The 24314-nt window shown below is 38.7% G+C and overlaps 1 protein-coding gene and 1 non-coding gene across 21 annotated transcripts in view; one reads left to right on the forward strand and one right to left on the reverse strand.

The window, feature by feature from the left end:
• The window catches only part of Tc2n (tandem C2 domains, nuclear), a 96854-nt gene extending 75187 nt beyond the window's left edge, over nucleotides 1-21667 (reverse strand). For 3 of the 20 annotated variants that reach the window (XM_087554331.1, XM_087554324.1, XM_087554318.1), the window contains exons 1-5: nucleotides 21542-21667; nucleotides 14558-14690; nucleotides 14124-14206; nucleotides 10219-10331; nucleotides 7789-8019 (exon numbers count right to left, since the gene is read on the reverse strand). In XM_087554331.1, the coding sequence (XP_087410457.1) occupies nucleotides 7789-8019; nucleotides 10219-10285 (298 nt within the window). In that variant the 5' untranslated portion in view covers nucleotides 10286-10331; nucleotides 14124-14206; nucleotides 14558-14690; nucleotides 21542-21667. 20 annotated transcript variants of the gene reach the window in all.
• Nucleotides 13546-13649, forward strand: LOC148005435 (U6 spliceosomal RNA). The gene has a single exon (XR_015623542.1). It is a non-coding gene; the product is annotated as a U6 spliceosomal RNA (small nuclear RNA).
• Nucleotides 21668-24314: the final 2647 nt, after the last annotated feature.

Below are 24314 nucleotides of genomic sequence, written 5' to 3' on the forward strand. Positions count from 1 at the left end.
CGTAAAACTACAAAGCTTCTGTAAGGCAAAGGACACTGTGGTTAGGACAAAACGGCAACCAACAGATTGGGAAAAGATCTTTACCAATCCTGCAACTGATAGAGGCCTTATATCCAAAATATACCAAGAACTCAAGAAGTTAGACCACAGGGAGACAAATAACCCTATTTAAAAAAATGGGGTTCAGAGCTAAACAAAGAATTCACAGCTGAGGAATGCCGAATGGCTGAGAAACACCTAAAGGAATGTTCAACATCTTTAGTCATAAGGGAAATGCAAATCAAAACAACCCTGAGATTTCACCTCACACTAATGAGAATGGCTAAGATCAAAAACTCAGGTGACAGCAAATGCTGGCGAGGATGTGGAGAAAGAGGAACACTCCTCCATTGTTGGTGGGATTGCAGACTGGTACAACCATTCTGGAAATCAGTCTGGAGGTTCCTCAAAATTAGACATTGAACTGCCTGAGGATCCAGCTATACCTCTCTTGGGCATATACCCAAAAGATGTCCCAACATATAAAAAAGACACGTGCTCCACTATGTTCATAGCAGCCTTATTTATAATAACCAGAAGCTGGAAAGAACCCAGATGCCCTTCAACAGAGGAATGGATACAGAAAATGTGGTACATCTACACAATGGAATATTACTCAGCTATCAAAAACAATGACTTTATGAAATTCGTAGGCAAATGGTTGGAACTGGAAAATATCATCCTGAGAGAGGTAACCCAATCACAGAAAAACATACATGGTATGCACTCATTGATAAGTGGCTATTAGCCCAAATACTTGAATTACCCTAGAGGCCTAGAACACATGAAACTCAAGACGGATGATCAAACTGCAAATGCTTCACTCCTTCTTTAAAAGGGGAACAAGAATACCCTTGGCAGGGAATAGAGAGGCAAAGATTAAAACAGAGACAGAAGGAACACCCATTCAGAGCCTGCCCCACATGTGGCCCATACATATACAGCCACCCAATTAGACAGGATGGATGAAGCAAAGAAGTGCAGGCAGACAGGAGCTGGATGTAGATCTCTCCTGAGAGACACAGCCAGAATACAACAAATACAGAGGCGAATGTCAGCAGCAAACCACTGAACTGAGAACAGGACCCCCGTTGAAGGAATCAGAGAAAGAACTGGAAAGCTTGAAGGGGCTCGAGACCCCATATGAACAACAATGCCAAGCAACCAGAGCTTCCAGGGACTAAGCCACTACCTAAAGACTGTACATGGACTGACCCTGGACTCTGACCTCATAGGTAGCATTGAATATCCTAGTAAGATCACCAGTGTAAGGGGAAGCCCTGGGTCCTGCTAAGACTGAACCCCCATTGAATGTGACTGTTGGGGGGAGGGCAGCAATGGGGGGAGGATGGGGAGGGGAACACAGATAAAGAAGGGGAGGGGTAGGGGTTCAGGGGGATGTTGGCCCATAAACCGGGAAGGGGAATAACACTCGAAATGTAAATAAGAAATACTCAAGTTAATAAAATAAAAAAGATTAAATAAATACCAAAAAAATAAATAAAAAAATAAATAAATAAAGGGAGGATAGAATAATACTATAAGAAATTAGATATATGGGGACAGAATACTAAATTTATTCTTAAAACATTTTATGGCCATAATCTTACATTGGTAGAAATCTCTAAATTTTGATGTAGTACTAAAGTTATATTTTCTTACATTGGTACATAATTTATATATTGACATGGGTTTAAGGTTTCCATTGTATAAATTTTTGTATATTGACACAACATTTGGAATTAATATTGTTACTCTGAGATAGGCATTGTGCCTATGCAACTCATTTAATAATACAATTCATTTGGAGTAAGAAAAAACCCAGGAGAGCCAAAACTATCCTCAACAATAAAACTATCCTCAACAATAAAAGAAATTCTGGGGAAATCAACATCCCTAACCTCCAGCTGTATTATAGAGCAATAGTGATATATACTCTATGGTATTGGTACAGAGACAGGCAGATAGATCAATAGAATAGAATTGAAGACCCAGAAATAAACCCACACACCTATGGTCACTTGGTCTTTGACAAAGGAGCTAAAACCATCCAGTGGAAAAAAGATAGCATTTTCAATAAATGGTGATAGTTCAACTGGAGGCCAGCATGTAGAAGAATGCAAACTGATTCATTGTTATTACCCTGTTCAAACTTAAGTCCAAGTGGATCAAGGACCTCCACATAAAACCAGATACACTCAAACTAATAGAAGAAAAATTGGAGAAGAGCCTCGAACACATGGGCACTGGAGAAATTTTCCTGAACAAAACACCAAAGGCTTATGCTCTACGATGAAGAGTCAACAAATAGGACCTCATAAAATTGCAAAACTTCTGTAAGTCAAAGGACACTGTCATTAGGACAAAATGGCAACCAACAGATTGGGAAAAGATCTTAGACAATACTACATCTGATAGAGGGCTAATATAAAAAATATACAAAGAACTCAAGAATTTAGACTCCAGAGAGCCAAATAACCCTTTTTAAAAATGGGGTACAGAACTAAACAAAGAATTCTCAGCAGGGGAATATTGAATGGCTAAAAAGTACCTAAAGAGGGGCTGGGGATTTAGCTCAGTGGTAGAGCGCTTACCTAGGAAGCGCAAGGCCCTGGGTTCGGTCCCCAGCTCCGAAAAAAAAGAACAAAAAAAAAAAGTACCTAAAGAAATTAGCAACATCATTAGTCATCAGGGAAATGCAAATCAAAACAATCCTAAGATTCTACCTCACAGCAGTCACAATGGCTAAGATCAAAAGCTCAGGTGACAACAGATGCTGGAGAGGATGTGGAGAAAGAGGAACACTCCTCCATTGTTGGTGGGATTGCAAACTGGTACAACCACTCTGGAAATCAGTCTGGGGGTCCTAGAAAATTGGACATTGCACTACCTGAGGACCTAGCTATACCTCTCCTGGGCAATGATGCTCTAATATACAACAAGGACACATGCTCCACTATGTTCATAGCAGCCTTATTTATTATAGCCTGAAGCTGGAAAGAACCCAGTTGTCCTTCAACAGAGGAATGGATACAGAAAATGTGGTACATCTACACAATGGAGTACTACTCCGCTATCAAAAACAATGACTTTACAAAAATTCATAGACAAATGGATAGAACTAGAAAATAATCCTCGTGAGTGAGATAATACAATCACAATGAAAACTATACATGGTATGCACTCCTTGATAAGTGGTATTAGCCCAAAAGCTCAAATTACCCAAGATACACTCCACAGACCACATGAAGCTCAAGAAGGACGATCAAAGTATGGATGCTTCAGTCCTTCTTAAAAGGGGGAACAAAAATATTCATAGGAAGGGATATGGAGACAAAGTCTGAAGCAGAGACTAAATGAATGGCCATTCAGAGCCTGCCCCACCTGGGAATTCAGCCCATATACAAACAGCCACCAAACGTAGACAATATTGAAGTCAAGAAGTGCATGCTTATATGAGCCTGATATAGCTGTCTGCTGAGAGGCTCAGCCAGAGTATGTCAAATACAGAGGTGAATGCTAGCAGCAAACCACTGAACTGAGAACAGGGTCCCGACTGGAGGTATTTGAGAAAGGATTGAAGGGGCTTGCAGCCCCATAAGAACAACAATACCAACCAAACAGAGCTCCCAGGGACTAAACCACTACCCAAAGACTACACATGGAGAGACCTATGGTTCCAGCTGCATATGTAGCAAAAGATGGCCTTGTTGGGCACCAATGGGAGGAGAAGCCCTTGGTCCAGCCAAGGCTGGAGCCCCCAGTGCAGGGGAATGTTGGGATGTGGGGGTGGGGGGTGGGAAGAGGGGGTGGATGTTGAGGAGAAACACCCTTATAAAAGAAGGGGAGAAAGAAAAAGAAGAAGAAGGGGAGGGAAATGTGATAGAGGGTATATGGCCAGGAAACTGGGAAAGGAAATAACAGTTGAAATGTAAATTAAAATATCCAAAATATACAAAAAAAACAAACAAACAAAAGAAAACACAAGATAGACTGAATCTAATAGAAGAGAAAGTGGGAAAGAGTCTTGAATTCATTGGCACAGCTAGAAATTTTCTAAACAGAACTCCAATGGCTCACACTCTAAGATCAAGAACTGATAAATGGGACCTCATGAAACTGGAAAGCTTCTGTAAGGCAAAGGATGAAGTCAATAAGACAAATCGGCATCCTACAGATTGGGGAAAATAATCTTCACTAACCCCACATCTGATAGAGGGCTAATATCCAAAATATATAAAGAACTCAAGAAGCTGACCACCAAACACCCAAACAACCCAATCAAAGAATGGGGTATAGAACTAAACCAGGAATTCACAGCAGAGGACTCTCAATGGCTGAGAAGCACCTAAAGAAATGGTCCAAGTCCTTAGTGATCAGAGAAATGCAATTCAAAATGACTCTGGGACCCCACCTTACACCAGTCAGAATGGCTGAGATCAAAGCCTCAGGTGATGTCACATGTTGGCGGAGATGTGGAGAAAGAGGACACTTTTCCTTGCTGGTGGGATTGCAAACTGGTATAAAACTCTGGAAATCAATTTGGAGATTCCTTAGAAAATTGGAAATAGACCTACCTAAAGATCCAGAAATACCACTCTTGGGAATATAGCCTAAAGATGCCGTACCATGTCACAGGGGCACATGTCCCACTATGTTCATAGACACCTTATTTGTGATAGCCAGAAGCTAGAAACAACCCAGATGTCCCATGACAGAAGAATGAATACAAAAAACGTGGTTCCTTTACACAAAGGAATATTACTCGGCTATTAAGAACAAGGATAGCCTCCTGAATTTTGCAGGCAAGTGGATAGAACTAGAAAATGTCATCCTGATTGAGGTAACTCAGACCCAAAAGGACAGATAGGCACAGTATGTTCTCACTAATAAATGGATATTAGGGGAGGAAGAGTACAAAATACCCAAGAAACAGTCCACAGAACTCAAAAAGGTCAACAAGCTGAAGGACCCAAGTGAGGACGCCTTCATTCCATTTGGGAGGGAGAAGAAAGCAACCACAAGGGGGAAAGGAGGGAGGGAAAGGGGAAGGAATACAGATGGGTGGGAAGGGAGAGGGGAACATGATCTGGTATTGGAGGAGGGGAAAGGACTGGAGCCCTGAGGGCCAGCAGAAAGAATGGAAACAGGCAACCTTGGGAGGAAGGAGGTTGGGAGGACCTTCTAGAATGTACCAGAGACCTGGGAAGAGACTCTCAGGACTCGGGGCGGAGGACCCTAGATGAAAGGACCTACAGTAGGGAGAGGAAACTTATTGGATCCACCTCCAGCAGAAAGACAGGGCATCAAGTGAAAGATGGGGTTGCTATCCCACAGCCAAACCTCTGACCCATAATTCTTCCTGTCTGAAAGAACTGCAGGGATGGAAATGGAGAAGAGCCTGAGGAAAAGAAGGTTCAGTGACAGGCCAAAAGTGGGTTCCAGCTCAAGGGGAGGCCCCAAGACCTGACACCATTACTGAAGCTATGGGGTGTTCACAAAATGGACCTACCATGACTGCTTTCCAAAAGACCCAACAAGCAGCTGAAAGAGTCAGATGCAGATGTGCACCCAATGAATGAGCAGAAGCTGCTGACCCCTCTGGTTGAACTAGGGGAAAGCTGAAGGAAGCTAAGGAGGATGCAAACCTGTAGGAGGACCAGCAGTCTCAATTAACCTGGACCCCTGAGATCTCTCAGACACTGGATCACCAACCAGGCAGTATACAGCAGCTGAGATGAGGCCTCCAACACACATACAGCAGAGGACTTCTGGGTCTGGGTTTAGTCAGAGAAGATGCACCTAACCCTCAAGAGACTGGAAGCTCCAGGAAGTTTAGAGGTCTGGTGGGATGGGTGGGGTAGGAACATCCTTGCAGAGGGGGATTCAGGGAGGAGGTATGGGATGTAGAACTCTAGTGGGGGGTGAACCAGGAGGGAAATAAAATCTGGAGTGTAAAAATAAATAAAAAAAACAAAAAATTTAAGCCAAGTATCTATCATCTTTAGTAGATAGATAGGTAGACATTGATTTAAAAAAATGATAAAGTCTGTTGTCAATACAGTAAAGGACTAATAAGGGACAGCTGTAATCAGCCGTATTAGCTAGTAAACAGTGGAATAAAACAAATTTCTAATACTTAACAATTTTAGTTATTATTGATAGTGATCTGTTATCTCAGAATTGCTTCCTCCATCATATTCCATTACTCATATATATATATATATATATACACACAAATATTCATATATTTGACTTCTATGATTGGGTTCCAAGAGGACTCTCTTGAATATATCTTAGATTACACTAGATAGTTTCCAACATCCTCAATGAGCCTATAATTTAAGAGTTAAGCATTTCTTTTACCTATGTAATTCAAAATTCAATTTGTTTTCTAGTAAGTATATGAAAGAACAAAAGATCTATCATATATTGCTATATATTTCTTAGTGTTTTCAGATGACTTTTAGTTTCAGTGTAAGCCAAAACCAACATTACACAGAGTATACAAAATTCAAATAGCAAACTGGCAGATAAACTAGAGAGCAGTGTTGCCAGCAATCAAAGATGTTGTGGTGAAAAAGGTTGTCCTAGAAAGGAAAAATTCTCAAATTTGATCAAATATCCAGCTAATCCCGGAACCAAAAATCAAGAACTGCCATACAAGGCAGCAATTTGTAATGCATGTTCAACCAAGTTATAAGTCTGGAAGGAAACAGGAAGGGATAGAAAAGGGAAGTAAGACTTGTCAAATGTGACCAAATCCAGTCTCCACAATAAATATCCAGACAATCACCCCAAATTCATCTACATACAAAGTAACTAAAATATGTAATCCAATTTCAGGGGGAAAAGTATAACTGCCAGAACCTAAATCTAGATGTATGACCTAGATACTGAAATTAGCAAATGTGCATCACTATAACTAGCTAGAATCCATAAAAGAAAATTATTTTACAATAAAATAATGGTAAATTGCAAGTGAGAAAGTAAACCTACAAAAAAGAACCAAACACAAATTCTAATATGTAATGTTTAGAGTAAAACATTCAGAAGATAAACCTAACAGCAGAGTGAAGATGACCAATGAACTAGAGATATGGCTCAATAGGTAAAAGCACTTGTTGCTCTTTGAGGGGACTCAAATTCAGTTCCCAGCATTCACACTGGCGGCTCACAACCACTTGTAATTCTGGCTCCAGGAGATCCCAGTAGCTTCTTCTGGCCTCCCCAGGCATCAAAATGTATGTGGCATACACGGACATAAACATATCCACATATACAAATAAAAACAAATCATTTTAAGCCAAACTATATATAAATGTGCCATGTTATAGTATTACAGTTTCTACAATGGGATATTTCAAAAATACTATTCATTAAGCTGTTGTACGGAAAAGAACTTATAAAACTCAAACTATAAACATTTGTATGAATTCTGTGTGAAAGATACAAAAAAGAAAAAACATAATATTAATAGCATGTAAATGGTCCATGTTGACTTTTTTTCTTTTATTTTTCTTTTTATTGGATTATTTTCTTTACTTACATTTCAAATGTTATCCCCTTTCCTGATTTGCCCTCTGGAGTTCCCCTGTCCCTTTCTCCCTCCCGCTACCTCTATGAGAGTGTTCCCCCACCAACCCACCCACTCCTTCCCATCTCCCCACCCTGGCTTTCCCCTACATGGGGGCATTGAGCCTTCACAGGTCCATGTTGACTTTTAAATCCTGATGTTTTATTGTTTACCTTCCAGTTCATCCAGATGTGAAGGAGTTCCTTGTGTCCTAGGCTGAATATAAGATAATTTAAACCTGGGCACCACAAATTGTACTTCTTTACCATCACATGGTAATTTGGAAAGCAAGTAATCCTCATTACAGCCAACTTGGGGCTTTGCTAAAACAGAAGTCAATTGAGTTATACCGATGGTGTTTTGGCTATTTGAGGCTGATGCTTTAAACTCTTTTTCCACAGAAACTGCATTTAAAAGAAGAGAAAATCAAAAAGAAGTCATAATTATGCATATAGATTATATGTAATAATCTAAACCCAGAATGGCTGGAACTTTTTAAATCACTTTATTATTTTGTTTTATTTTTAAGACAAGATCTTACTATGTAGCATTAGCTGGCCTGGAACTTGCTTTGTAGACCACACTTGCCTAGAATTCACGGATCTGATAAAATCTGCTGTTTGCTTCTGCTTCTTGAATGCTAGGAAAAATAGTATGTGCCACCTTGGCCTTTTAAAAATAATTTTAGAAAAACATCCTGATTCAAGCTACTCTTTGAGTTTTCTAACAATCTCTTCTGGAATCTACATTAATCTTGGCCAACCAAGATTTGATCAATTAATGTTATTGTCAAAACATATTATCCTATTAGGAATGGGGAGTTAAGAGTCATTTCCATAAAAGCTTGTTGATGAAAAGCAAATTTATTTCACAGTTAAATAAGTAGTGTCTTCAATTGAAAAAATCCAGTAATTTTAAAATGCTATAAACAAAGCAATTTTTGTCAATTTTATGGGTAAACCTGAGTCTCAAATACATAATCCTGAAAAGCCAAAAATCTTCAAGTCTATAAAACTCTCTACCAAATCACCAAATAAAATGAATACTGACCAAATATTTATCCTATCAGCAACTGCCTGTGCCTGGGCTCCCACAGACTGTTTTATCTTTCTCTGAAATAGTACACAGAGCTGCGCAACCTACGGTAAGGTGGAAAGGACAGCTGGTCTTTAGGATTGGGAATAGTATTATCTGCAGAATGAATAGACGTACAACTACTACACTACAGGAATTTGTGTAATGTTTTAATGTAAAAAAAAAGGAAGGTTCTGTTATGGACTGGATAAAGGTTTAAGTGTATCCCTATGTGTTGATATTTAATCCCTACTATAAGAGTATTAACCCACAATCCCCACTGTAAGGAATGTAAAATTCTCTGTGGAAACTTAAACCAAATCATGTGTTTTGGGATTAGTATCCTTTGAGAGGGTAGAGAATCCATGGTTGAATGGTGGTGACTTTATAGGAGACAGAGAGAAACCAGGTTACATGCATTCATTCCTATTTTTCTATCAAATGATACTCTGCACTGCCTCAGGATACTGCCAACAACAACAGACCTTCAGAACTGTCAAAATAAACCTCCTATTCAATAATAAGAGAGGGGCTATATTATTGGCATCATAAAATGGACTAATAAAACTTCATATCCAAATATATACTAAGAAGTTCTATCCACAAGAAATAAAAGTTTCAGAGAAAAATAAAGTTCTAATCTTAAACCTGTAGCGATAAGTAACTATACAATACAAAAGGAAATTGCTAGACTAGGACTCTCCCATGAATGCAAGACTTGGTAAAGTGGTGAGTTTCTTCTTCAGTGACTGTTGTGATAAAGCACATGACCAAATCAACTTAAGGAGGAAAGGGTTTATATCAGCTTATGGCTTGCAGTCCACCATCAAGGGAACTCAGGACAGAAACTTGAGGGAGGAGCTAAAACAGAAGCCATGGAGAGTGCTGCTTATTCGCTTCCTGAGCCTGATTTCTTACAGCGCCCAGGACCACCAGGACTACACACAGTGAGTCCTCTACACATAAACATCAATAGGCAGTCAAGAAAATGCATGAAAGGATTGTCTACAGGCAAATCTTGTGGGGTCAATTTCTCAATTAAGGTTTCCTCTTCCCAAATAAATCTAACTTGGGTCAAGTTAACATAAAATTAGCTAGCACAATGATCATTTGTTCACAAGGTATTTTTAATGTATTGTACATAAAGTAGTGTCTTTATTTGCATCAAAACATTTCTCAGAATTTACTGTTCCCCAAGCATATCTCTCCTTACCTTGACTATAATTCCTTCACCAGCCTATGTCCCACTCTTAGATTGTCATACTTCCTTCTTCCCACCAGCTTGCTAATTCAGGCTCCCATGGCAAATATTATCTTCTTTACAGTGATATCCAGGGTTGACTCATGGTTTGATTTAATCAATCTCTCCACTACACTTCAGGGTCCCTAGGAGTTTCTGAAATAATAATCTAGTTTGCTTTTCCTTTTGGCACTCCTAATTTATACATATATAGGATAATATATGTAATTTATACATATATAGTGCAAAGGAGGCACTAAGTGTTTACTAAAATCAAAATAATACTCACACTTGTGCTTTTCCGTTTCACCATAGAAACATCCTCTACAACAACTCTTTATAAATTCTGCTGCCATACTTTCGATTTCTAATAACTAGAAAATTTCCAATTTTGATATCAACCTATTTTTAAAAGAAAAAGCACAAAATCATCATGGTTAATACTACTTGCTATATCTAAATAAATCATACTATGTCTTTCTAATTTATAAGGGCTCTGGAGAAAAATATTTAAAAGATATAATTTTACTCTTCTATATTATTTTATATAATATTTTATCAGAATTACAATATATCAGAACAACATACTCAAAAGTATTAAATGAACAATTTCAATGTTACAATTTGAAAAAGAAAAATTCCCATTCAAATATTCTTTTACATCTGATACATCTAGGTATCCAGGCAAAATTTGAAAGAAAATATGGCTGTCATAAAAAGTGTGACAGAAAAATTTCATTTCTTCTACATCAATTATACAAAATAATCAGTATAAATTTGTAAATTATCTTAATTCTAAGAATTAAACTAACAAAAAAATATATCTTAAACACTGTATCACACACACACACACACACACACACACACACACACACGCACACACACACACAACCAGACTCACATGTATACAGGTTAAGAAAGAGAGCAAGCACACAAATAAGTATACTGCAAATGGATTATGTATTATACTTATCAGGGACATAGTGCATAAGAATTTTTTGACCAATTTCCTACCCTAATTCCAATGTGCTTGTTCTCAAGGAACTCTCTTTATTTACATATATCTAAATTCTAAACATTATTGTGGGAAATTTAAACACACACACAAGAGAACATACAATAACAAAATCACCTGAGTGAAACAATTTTCAACTCATGGTAAATCTTATTTTATCTCTACCTCCTATATTTTGGCTTACTTTGAAATAAGTTTCAAATGTAATTTAATCAAAAATGCTTAAGTAGTAATCACTAAAAGATGTGATAGAGGGTTTGGGAGTTAACTTTTGAGAGGCTCTCACTAGCTAAAATATTAAAACATCTGAAACATTTTTAAAAGGTACTCATTTAAAAGGTACTCTTTTTAAAAGAAGTCATAATAGCATTATCACATATAAAAATTTAACATCAAGACATGAAAATTTAATATATTTTATATCTAGTTTCTATTTTTTAAGAGTTGCTTTGTTGAATTCAAGATAAAATTAAATCGTTGTACCTTTTGCTATTAGAAATATTGCCACTAGTTCTATGTACTACTCATATATGTATTACTCATATATTTCTCAGTATATATCTGTACGATGTAGGACTACTGAATCAAAAAGTACATGTGTAATTATGCGTTTAGTGCTAAAATTCCTCTGAATTGCTATCATTTTATATTTCAACAGAAGTATATAAAATAACATTTGTTGCCAACAAAATGTTATTCAAATGCTGTTCTGTTGGTGTGAAAGAAGTTATTTCCCTTTGATGTTTTAATTCGCATCACTCTTATTAAAAATTATGTTGGGAAGGTCTGGAGAGATGGCTCGGTGGTTAAAAACAATGGCTGCATCTAAGGCATGTTAATGTCTTTGGCCTGTGCTACTGCTGAGGTCTATGTTGGTGTCCATGGCCAGTACTGTAGCAGAGGGCCATATTGATGTCCATGGTCTGTACTGCCACAGGAGACCATGATGAGGCCCTAGGCACATGCTGTTGTCAGAGATCAAGTGGAAGTCCATAATCCATGTTCCACTGAAGGTAAAAAGTAAGGAAGCTACTTTTGCCATGGTATTGACAATTGCAGACTCACCTTTGAGAAAAAGAGACACAGAATTCCTATATGACAACCCCTAGCCCCATACCACTCCCACTCCCCAAAAAAGTAACAACCTAAAGAAAGCCATAGAAGATAACCCTTAAAATTTGTAGTAAAGATGCTAACATGTAGCTCTCTATAACTGTTGGCTTCTGGTAGGATACAGGTGGGGGAAGACTCTTCTTTAAGGGGCTGGCCACCAGGTGTTTGACCATGCTCCATTGAGAATATGAGCCACACAAATTAAACAACTTCTTTTTCTTCTTCTTTCTCCTCCTCCTCTTCTTCCTCCTCCTCTTCCTCCTCCTCTTCATCTTCCTCCTCCTCTCCTGTCTCTATTCTCCCTCCCCCTTTCCCTCCTCTTCCTCCTCTCTCCCTTCTCCATTCTCCCTCCTCCCTCCTCTTCCTCTTCCTCCTTTTTCTTTTTGGAGGGTGGGCCTGGGAGGACTGAGAAATGGTGTGATCTAGGTTCATGTTGTGAAATTTCCAAATAATCAATAAAAGTATTATGAAAAGAGGAAAAAAATTGGTTCATTCAGAGGACTGTCATTCAATCCACATAACAGATAATAAGTCTGTAATTCTGACACCTTCTTCTGACCTTTGCTGCCACTACACTCACATAATATACATACATAGATGCAGGCAAAACACCAATACATATAAAATGAAAATAAATCTTTAAAATATGATGTTGGGCATCATTTAACACATACGCCAAAATTATAGCTATTCACATGAATCATCCGTGTTCATAAGCCACCATTTGTCTAGTTTTAGAAGATTTTTTTATGTGTTACAGAGATTAGTTCATGTCTATTATATAAGTGAGAAATGTTCTTTTAACCTATCATTTGCTTCTTGATTTGATTACTATGTTCTCTTTTATGAAAAAGGGATTTATATAAGCTTGTAATATAGCTCAGTGGCAGAGTACTTACCTAGAATGTGCAAAGTCCAAGATTTGATCCTCTGCAACAAACACCAAATATGCATATATATCTCTATATACAAAAATACTACATACATATATGCAAATTAAGTAACTATTGTCTAAAATGCTTGAGATCAGAAGTGTCTCAGATTTTGGATCTTGCAATATTTACACAAAAATAATGAGATGCATAGGAAAGAAACCAGATCTAAGTATAATTTTTTTCATATACACCTTATATATCCAAAAGTAATTTTGGACAGGAAACAAAGTTCTATGGTATGAAAATTTCTACTTATAGCATTATATTAACACTGAAGTGTCAGATTCTGAAGCACTTTGGATATATAAACATATTAACTATATACCTACATATGTACTTATATCTATGATTTTCATTTTTACAGCTAGATTAAATCATAATAGTTTCTCCATGTCTAGGTCATAAATAATTTACCCTTTTTTCATGTTATTTTAATTGGTATGTTAATTTTTTGTATGCACACCCTGGCATATGGTATGAAAAATGTGTCCAAACATATCTTTGCCAAGTTGATTATCCCAGTACCACAAACACCGCATATTCAAAATTCCATGTGCTTACTTCAGCAGCACATGTGTTAAAACTAGAGTGACACGGAGATCAGGATGGCCCTTATGTAGAAATGATATGAAAGTTTGTGAGGCAGTTCATATTTTTACCTCCATACTTGAAGCTTACACACAGACACACACACACCCTTGTAAATTAATAAATAAATTAAATACATATTTTAATTTTTTTTATTTTTCCCACTACCATTAGACTGCTCCCTTCATTAAAATGCTAATTGCCATGTATAATTTGGTGTGTTTCTATGTTTTCTATTCTCTTCCATTGGCCAATGTATTCCTGTATTGATACCATGTAATTTTAGTTTTAAAAGATTAAAATATATAGCAGGGCGAGTCATACTTACTGCTCTTAACTCAACTTTTTCTTAACTACTCATGCTTGCCTGATCTTATCAATTACCTTTGCAATCTGAACTAGCTGTAATAGAAAAAAATGATGACATTTTCATTCAGAACATTTATAAAAATGAGAACATTTATAAAAACTAACATTTTTAGCAATACGTATTTGTAATAGCTTACTTGACTATTTTACATTCATATTTTGAATTGAACAAACCATATCCAAATGGGCAAAGATTTTGGTATTTCTCCAAGTTAAGAGGTGGCCAATAAACATGAAAAAGGGATCAACTTCAATGACTATAAGGAAAATACAAACAAAATTACGATGAAATATCACTTTCCAAAGCGTAATGAAAGCACACAAAATCTATGAAAAAAAAACTGAAAGCATCGCACATTGCTGCTAAGAATGTAAAATGGTGTAAATGCTTTGTTAAAAAACATCATGGTCTGCCTCAAAAACTTTACTAAAAGTTACCATATGTCCCAGAAATCCTATTTCTGGTTTAATAATACCTATAAGAATGAAAACCATATTTTCATGCAAAGAGAAAAACATAAAAGAGTAAAGATATAGAAACAGATAAAATATGACATATATTTGCCTATACAGTGAGTATTATTCAACTAAAAAGAAAAATGAAGTACCTCTCATGTTCTATCGTGGAGAAACCTTGGACACAGTATGTTAGGTAAAAGAAGTAAAACATGGAGATCAGATTACATGATTCTGTTCGTAGGCAAATCCAGAGACACAAGATAAATAAGTGGTTGCTAGAAGCTGGAGGAAGAGAGTAGGGAATTACTATAATACAAATGGATACAATATTCCCTTTAGGGAAGCAGTTCTCAACCTGTGGGTCATGACTCCTTTGGGACTGTGTTTCAGATACTTACATTGTGATTCGTAACAATAGCAAAATTACAGTTATAGAGTAGCAACAAAATAATTTTATGGTTGGGAATCACCACAACATGAGGAATTGGATGAAAGGGTCATGGCCTTAGTAAGGTTGAGAACCACTATTTCAGGGGGACCACAAGCAGTCGTGTGGTTTCCTGAATGGTATAATTTAACAGGGTGAATTTAACTAAAAAGAGATTTTTTTAATTTATCAAATATAACCACCTTTCCACATCCCTCATTCCACCCACCCTTATTTGGCTTATTTGATGGTCACAACTTGACCAAAGACAGGCTTTTCTCACCTTACTATTTTAGTTAGGCATCATGGCAATTTTGCTTACAGTGTTGTTTCTTTGAAGAAGGTAATTTTTTACTTCTTTTTCAACAAATCAGCCCTTGAGATCTTAGAATTAGCTTAAGATGCTCTGGATGTATTCCAAGTGACTTCAGCACTACAAATACCCCAAGTATTCCACAGCCATCAAGTTCTCCTAGTTAAGCAAATACCCTTCAAAGCAAATAGAACTTAACTTCCTTACTTTCATATTTTCAGCATTCTTTTAGTTGTCTGACATGTTAGGATATAGCATCCTTAGTTGTTTTCTATGTAAAATTTACTCCAAATTGCAACTTACTATATTTCCAAAATAAAGTCCATAATTACTTTTTAACTTAAAATTAGCTTTGGTGAAATAGGACAAGATTTACACCCAATATAGTGTACACCCTCCTTTTGGGGGAATGGTTTGTTTTTTGTTTGTCTTTCAGCTAAGGTGATTATAGGACTTTTTCAAAAATAAAGCAATACATTATAAAAAGTAAAAGTTTACTTCTAAAAGGGAAAAGGGAAAATAAAATAATTTGAGAATTCTAGTTTTACAAGAAACATGGAATAGTGTCAAGGCTCTTTCTACAACTAAAGCAAGCCTATAAAATAAGGATACATAAACAGTTCAAAGAAACAATAACTTTGAAACACATTAAGAAACACACAGAAATTTGACACATGACAGGGATCAGTAGGATAAAAATTAGAGCATTCAATAAATGAATTACCCATATGGGGAAAGAGACACAAAATTGGACACACACCCCCATTTAACATACACACAAGAAAATAATTACACATAGGTTAAGGCTATAAACATGAAGGGAATTTTTCCCCTTTTTATGGTACTAAAGGTGAAACCTACGGCTTTGCACATACTTAGCAGGCACTCTACCACTCAGCAATACTCCTAGCTCTGGTTTTTTGAGGCAGGTTTTGCTACTTGGTAGTTTAGGCTTACCTTGAAGTAGCTATATAGCCTATCTGGCTTCCTGCTATGACTGCATATTTCCTAAGTATGATAGCATTTTTCAAAATTAACTTATTTATTTCTACATGAGGGCACAAGTGTCACTCTGTGCTTGTAGAAGTCAAAGAACAACTTTTGGAGAGTTGGTTCTCTCCTTCCATCTTGTTTTGAGGAAGGATCTCTCGTGTCTCAGGCACTGTACTCACTCCAGACTAGCTGGCCCATGAGCTGCTGGCAGACTTTTCGTTTCATCTCACCAAAGAAGTGCTCGGATTATAAACTCATCAGCTTTCTACTCCTGCCCCTTGTATTCCAAGGATCAAAACTCAAGTCGTAAGACAGAACAAGTATTTTCACTCTCCAAACCATCTCCTTGGCCCTAATATCAGTTTTTAATAGGCTATTTTTATTGTAGGTTTAGGTATTCTAGAAATTGAGATGCAGACCTTGAAAGATAACATTTTAAAGCTTTCAGGAGAAAACAGAAAACTACATTTTTGTAAGATGAAGGAAGGAAAAGATTAAATACACTAAAAGTAGAAACCAAAAAAAAACCAGTTTACATAGACAAGTATATTTAAACATAGTAGTATGTTCTTCAAAAGCTACTACAAACTAAAGAGACAGGCTATTTACTGAAAAAACTGCATGCATAACTACAAATGATCAAGTTCAAAATTAGATAAAGAACTTCTAGAAAAATATAAAAAAGAAAAGACACCCCACAGACCTATATATGGTTCAACATTATTAATAATTGAAGAAATATAAATTAAACCTCCTAAAGGGATACTTATCTTTTGTACACTAGATCATCAAAAGGAAAATTTCAGGCAATAACAAATGCTCAAATTTCTTATGGTACTAAGAACAGTGAGAACATTTACTTATAATGGTATAACTGGTACAATCACCACATAAAATAACTCAGTATTATCTAGCTAAAACAAGGACACACAGTTCTACTCTTAGATTTTAACAGACAAGAAAAAAACAGAAGTGTGTAGCAATGGGGAATGGGGAATGGGGGTAACCACCAGCAAGTCCCAGAAGCCAGGAAAGTAAGAGGCTCCCAGGACCCAACAGGGATGAGATTAGCTGAAATGCTCAATAAAGGGGAGGATGAACTTGTAGAGACCATATCCAGAGGTTAGGCAAGGCTCCCAGTTGGGAAATGGGGCCACCCACCCCTCTCAAATTTTTAACCCAGAATTTTTCCTGTCTAAAGGAAATACAGAGACAAAGAGTGGAGCAGAGACTGAAGGAAAGGCCAATCAGAGACTACCCCACCTGGGGATCCATCCCATATACAGACACCAAACCCAGTCACTACTGCTGATGCCAAGAAGTACTTGCTGACAGGGGCGTGATATGGATGTCTCCTGAGAGGCTCTGCTAGAGCCTTACTGATACAGATGAGGATGGTTGCAGCCAACCATTGGACTGATCAAGGGGACCCCAATGGAGGAGTTAAGAGAAAGGACTGAAGGAGCTAAAGAAGTTTGCAACCCTGTAGGAAGAACAACAATATCAACCAACCAGACCCCCCACCCCGAGCTCCCAGGGACTAAACCACCAACATGGAGAGACCTATGGCTCCAGCCACATATGTAGGAGAGGATGGCATTGTCCAGCATCAATAGTAGGAAAAGTGCTTGGTCCTGTGAAGGCTCATTTCCCCAATGTAGGGGAATGCTAGGGTGTTGAGTTGGAGTCGGTGGGTGGGAGTGGAAGCATCCTCATAGAAGCAGGGGGAGGGGGAGTCAGAGCAGAGGGGAACCTGGAAAGGGGATAACATTTGAAATGTAAATGCATAAAATATTCAATAAAAAAGAGAAAAGCTTAAAGAGATAACTGGAAAACATAAAATGAAATAGTATGTAAAATAAAATAAAAGTCAAGGAAATTCATGTACATGGCTATAAAGAATCATAGACTGGAAGAGTATCACAAAAACAGCTTTTAATGGCAAAAAGTTTAAAAAAAAAAGGATGGAAAGGTACCTGAATATCTATCAGCAGGATTATGGGTAAACAGTGGAAAAATCATACAAATAGAATGATACACAACAATAAAAAGCAAATGATCTATAACATGTGAACATGGAAGACTATCACAAATATAGTGTTGAAATCATAGAGCAGGATGTGATAACGTGATAATCCCTTCACTTGGGAGGCTGAGACAGGAGAATGGCACATTTGAGACCAATCTGAGCTACACAATGACACTCTGTATAAAAATTAAGTCACGGAAATCACACAGTATAATTTATATTATACTTCAAAATAGACTAAACAATACAATTTTGAAAAGTATATAGCCATGTAATAAAATTATAAAGAAAATCAAAAGGAAAAAATAGATATAAAGAACAGCTTTAAATATGTCTTATTTCTTAAGCATATGAGTATTTGTATTCTTTAAATCTATAGATGTGTTTAATGTCATTTTAAAATAACATTATGAAATAATTTCTCAATTATATATTAACAGTAGAGTATAAAATATGAAGAAAATTAAAATTATTCACAATTTTATCACCCTGACATACCTACAGTTATTTAAAGGAAACAACTATACTCAAATGATAGCATTTCGTCCTCTTTTTATTTACTTTCTTACTTTATCAATGTACAAAACTGTCACCAAATAAACTGTACATTTTAAATTTTACAGTTAAATAAGCCATATATGAATATTTGGGGGAAGCATCATCACAATCCAGTAAATTAATATATCTAACATTCTCAAAAGTTACCCAATGCGCTCTTTTAATCTATCCTACTTACAGTCTTTCATTGTAACAATTTAATGTGGGTTTTGTCATGTTAGTTTACATTTTCTAGAATGTTGTTGGGTAATGGTTTGCATACAGTTTATGTATGTTGTTTCAGCTTATTAAATACTACCAAATATAGGTTTTCAAAATGATTACAGCAAATTAAACTGCCACGAGCAAAAGTATCAGAGTTTCATATCCCATACTTGGTAATTAGACTTTCCCTTTGAACCACCCTTCCCATACTAAGTAATATATTCATTAAAGTACTTGTCTGAACTATAGAGTAACAAACAACAACAACAAAACTTCTAACAGAGATCAAAGTGGAACACTTTACACAGAAATTGTATGCATCTCCTGAAAATGCATATTAAACCTAAGGCTCTAATTAATGTATGCAGCAATTGAGACTTAGTATAAACACCTAATTTCCACATAAGATGTTGAGGAGAATATTAGGACATACCTGAAGAAGTCAAATGACTCAAAAGCAAGTTTAGAGTATCATAGTATAGGACTTCAAGTGAAACACAGTCTGATACAGTTCATATTTGTAGCTTAAAAACCAATAGCAACTACTGAACCCAATATACAAAATGCAGTACTAAAGTAGCATTATTCAAAATTTATAAATAGTGATATTCATTGTGATCAGTTACTTGTTCTCAGTTTTCAAACTTTAAGAGAGGAAAATGAATTTTAACAAAAAGCTATTCTATGGTCTTTATAGTCTTTCCAATTTCACATTAAGCTCCCTTCTAATAACCATTGTTGTCACTGTTCCTAATTTTTTCTCAAAATATAGATTCTACACTTTTTTATTTCTTTATCCTCTTTCTACAACTCAAATTAATTGAAGTTTGGCTCCTGCCCTTACTATTTTACTTAAATTATGTATGCTGAAGATAAAGACCCTCTCCACTAAAGGCAATAGGCACTTTATTTCCTGATCCATTTGACTTGTGTCACTTGAACACTTCATTAAAACTCTCCTCTCCTTGAAGGGACTCGAGACCCCATATGAACAACAATGCCAAGCAACCAGAGCTTTCAGGGACTAAGCCACTACCTAAAGACTATACAGGACTGACCCTGGACTCTGGACTCTGACCTCATAGGTAGCAATGAATAGCCTAGTAAGAGCACCAGTGGAAGGGGAAGCCCTTGGTCCTGCCAAGACTGAACCCCCAGTGAACCTGATTGTTGGGGGGAGGGTGGCAATGGGAGGAGGATGGGGAGGGGAACACCCATATAGAGGGGTTAGGGGGACGTTGGCCCAGAAACCGGGAAAGGGAATGACAATCGAAATGTAAATAAGAAATACTTAAGTTAATAAAGATGGGGAAAAAAAAAACTCTCCTCTCCTGACTCCTTAAGTTCCACTGTCTTCTAGAATTTCTCATTTTTTTCCTCAAAGCTTCTTTAGTCTCCTTGGTTGTCTGTACCTATCACTTAAATATTCATAATTCCCATGGTCTTCCTCTCTTCTGATTCTGTACTTAAATGATCTTCTATATCCTTACATGATTTCTGAATCTGGCTTCAGAAAAACCTAATACCAATAAATCTTACTGCCAACTAGACAACATTGCCAGATGTTCTAATGGAATCTTAATTCATTTTCTCTCAACCTGAGTTAATTTCTTCATCAATGAGTTCTATTCATGAATACTTATAATTCAAATGAACCAAAGTTCAAGACCTAGTTAAATTTTTTGTGAAGGATAAAAAAGTACTCTCTCCTAGTTATAAGGGCAAAAACGATCATTAACAATCCGTACAGAAAAAAAAATCACAAAGGAAACGGAAAAAAAATAAAAACACAAATTTCCTCGAATCTCAGACCCAAATAGTATTAACTTCCTTCTAGAAATGGTTTTAATCAAGTTTGAGTATTAAGCAGATAGGAAAAATGGGGGTTGTAGATTCTGTTAAGGTAAAAGGGAAAATACAACTCTACAGACTGCCTACCTGCGTGAGAATCAAAATATTTTAATTACAAAAACAAAAACTATATGCTCCCTTTAAAATATTCTAAATGTTTGGCTTGGCATCTATCCCACAATTTAACTATTGTGTATTGAAGGAAAATCATAGAAGAGACAGAGAGACGAGAGAGACGAGAGAGACGAGAGAGACGAGAGAGACGAGAGAGAGAGAGAGAGAGAGAGAGAGAGAGAGAGAGAGAGAGAGAGAGCGCAGAAGAGGTGAAAATCCTATTGCGAAGTGCAAAAAGAAATGGGAATTGGCACTTGACACCCTTTCGCAGCTTCGCGGGGTCTCAGAAGCTTCTCAGGTAAAGTCTTGCGGGCTGCTCGCCTAGTTCGCCTCGTCAGGCCGGAGCGCACCTGGGGCTCCCGAACCCCAGCGGGCAGGGGCAAGCTTGGGTCGGCGCCCGGCCGCGGCCTCGAGTCTCACAGAGGCCCGGCGCCCAGGCCCGTGGGGGTCCGGCCTCCGCACAGCAGGCGTCAGGAGGAGTCTCGGGAACAGCTGCGGCACCTAGGCCCACGCGGCCCTTGACAGAAGCTAACTAAAGAGGCTCAGAGCGGCTCCGCGGCTCCACAGCCAGAACTCCGGGGCACAAGGCCGCTCTCACACGCCCCTCACAGCCCCCAGAAGCCCGCCCGGAGGGAGAGGCACACCTGCGTCGCCGAGGTCTCGCGCTCCTCACTCACGGCCCCTGAGGCGCGGGCACCCTCGCTGCACCCACCGCCTAGGAGGCGCTCCACCGTTTCAGCCAGCGACGGGTAACTGAAGCCAGAGGCTCTGCTTTAGCAGCGCTCAGTTCCTCCCAACACCACATACGGCCACGCCCCTTATCCCCGCCCCTCACGCCCCTTTCAGCCCCAGGCCTCTCCGGACAAATAAGACCGCTCCACGCCCCTCACCCCGGAAGCCTGGCCCCTATGCGCTTAAGTTACTACTCCCCCTCCTGTCCCCGGAGAAAACACACACACACACACACACACACACACACACACACACACACACACACACACACACACACACTCACTCACACACACACACACACACTCAACACACACACAACACACACCACACACACTCACACACACACACACACACACCACACACCACACACACTCAACACACACACACCACACACCACACACACTCACACACACACACCACACACCACACACACTCACACACACACACACACACCACACCACACCACACCACACCACACCACACCACACACACTCACTTGCTCACCCACCACCTCAGAATTCCCGCCTCCCAGGATAGCCCCGCCCCTCCTCGCGTCTGCCCCGCCCCTCAGGGTGGGAATTTCAGCACCCGCACCTAAAACAATAGCGCTCCTGCTGTCCAGGCTTCTCCGCTGCACTTCTCTGGAGGTCTTTGCCTGCTCACTCCTGAAAGAACCAAACCCAACCAGGCAGAGGCTGATGTGTGCTGAGTGAAACAAAAGGAAAAGTAAAGAGGAAAAGCTACTGGCCTGATGAACTCTGAATTTGGCCCCCCCAAAACTCAGTCTTTTTGCTGGAGGTGTACCCTTTTTTCAAAACAAAGAAGTTGTGAATTTGTGACTTTACATGCTTTATAAAACGTTTAATTATAAACTGAAAAGATGTTTCAGTGATTCTCTTAAAGACATCCTTGATTTGATTCCCAGCACCCAGGGGTCAGATCACAACTATCTGTAACTCCAGTTCTAGGGAAGGCAGCACCCTCTTCTGGCCTCTGTGGGCAGACATACACATGAAGGCCAGATTAGGAGCATCTTCTCATACTGAGGCCAGACAAGGTAGCCATGGAGACTGAGCTGCCTGTCTGCTACATATTTGTCCCTGCGTGTTCTTTGGTTGGTGGCTCAGTCTCAGAGAGCTTCAGGGGTCCAGGTTAGTTAATGTTGTTAGTCTTCCTGTGGGGTTCCCTTCCCCTTCAGGGCCTTCAATCCTTCCCCCAACTCTTCCATAAATGTCCCCCACCTAAATCCAATGTTTGGCTGTGGGTATCTGCATCTCTTTCAGTCCACTGCTGGATGAAGCCTCTCAGAGGACAGTTATGCTAGGCTCCTGTCATGCCTGTCCATATGGGTCTGGGTTACCTCAGTCATGATAATTTTCTAGTTCCCTTCATTTGCCTGCAAAATTCATGACGTCGTTTTTAATGGCTGAGTAGAATTCCATTGTGTAAAATGTGGGTACATTTTCTGTACCCACTCTTCAGTTGAGGAACATCTGGGTTATTTCCAGTTTCTGGCTATTACAGATGAAGCTGCTGTGAACACAGTGGAGCTCGTTCATGTCTTTGTGGTATGGTAGAGCATCTTTTGGGTATATACCCAGGAGCAGTATAGCTGGTGTCTTGATATAGAACTATTCCAAGTTTTCTGAGAAACTGTCAGATTGATTTCTAGAGTGGTTGTGCAAGTTTTTAATCCCACCAGCAATGGAGGAGTGTCCATCTTCCACCACATCTTCACCAGCATGTGCTGTTGCTTGAGTTTTTTTGATCTTAGCTATTCTAATGTGTGTGAGGTGGAATCTCAGCCTTGTTTTGATTTGCACTTCCCTGAACTAAGGCTGCTGAGCATTTCTTTTTTTTTTTATTAACTTGAGTATTTCTTATATACATTTCAAGTGTTATTCCCTCTCCCGGTTTCGGGCAAACATCCGCCTCCCCCCTCCCCTTCCTTATGGGTGTTCCCCTCCCAACCCACCCCCCATTGCCGCCCTCCCCCCATAGTCTAGTTCACTGGGGGTTCAGTCTTAGAAGGACCCAGAGCTTCCCCTTCCACTGGTGCTCTTACTAGGATATTCATTGCTACCTATGGGGTCAGAGTCCAGGGTCAGTCCATGTATAGTCTTTAGGTAGTGGCTTAATCCCTGGAAGCTCTGGTTGCTTGACATTGTTGTACTTTTGGGGTCTCGAGCCCCTTCAAGCTCTTCCAGTTCTTTCTCTGATTCCTTCAACGGGGGACCTATTCTTGGTTCAGTGGTTTGCTGCTGGCATTCGCCTCTGTATTTGCTGTATTCTGGCTGTGTCTCTCAGGAGCGATCTACATCCGGCTCCTGTCGGTCTGCACTTCTTTGCTTCATCCATCTTGTCTAATTGGGTGGCTGTATATGTATGGGCCACATGTGGGGCAGGCTCTGAATGGGTGTTCCTTCAGTCTCTGTTTTAATCTTTGCCTCTCCCTTCCCTGCCAAGGGTATTCTTTTTCCTCATTTAAAGAAGGAGTGAAGCATTCACATTTTGATCATCCGTCTTGAGTTTCGTTTGTTCTAGGGATCTAGGGTAATTCAAGCATTTGGGCTAATAGCCACTTATCAATGAGTGCATACCATGTATGTCTTTCTGTGATTGGGTTAGCTCACTCAGGATGATATTTTCCAGTTCCAACCATTTGCCTACGAATTTCATAAACTC

Source organism: Rattus norvegicus, chromosome 6 (assembly GCF_021556685.1).
Source record: "Rattus norvegicus strain SHRSP/BbbUtx chromosome 6, alternate assembly SHRSP_T2T, whole genome shotgun sequence".
Lineage (NCBI taxonomy): Eukaryota > Metazoa > Chordata > Mammalia > Rodentia > Muridae > Rattus > Rattus norvegicus.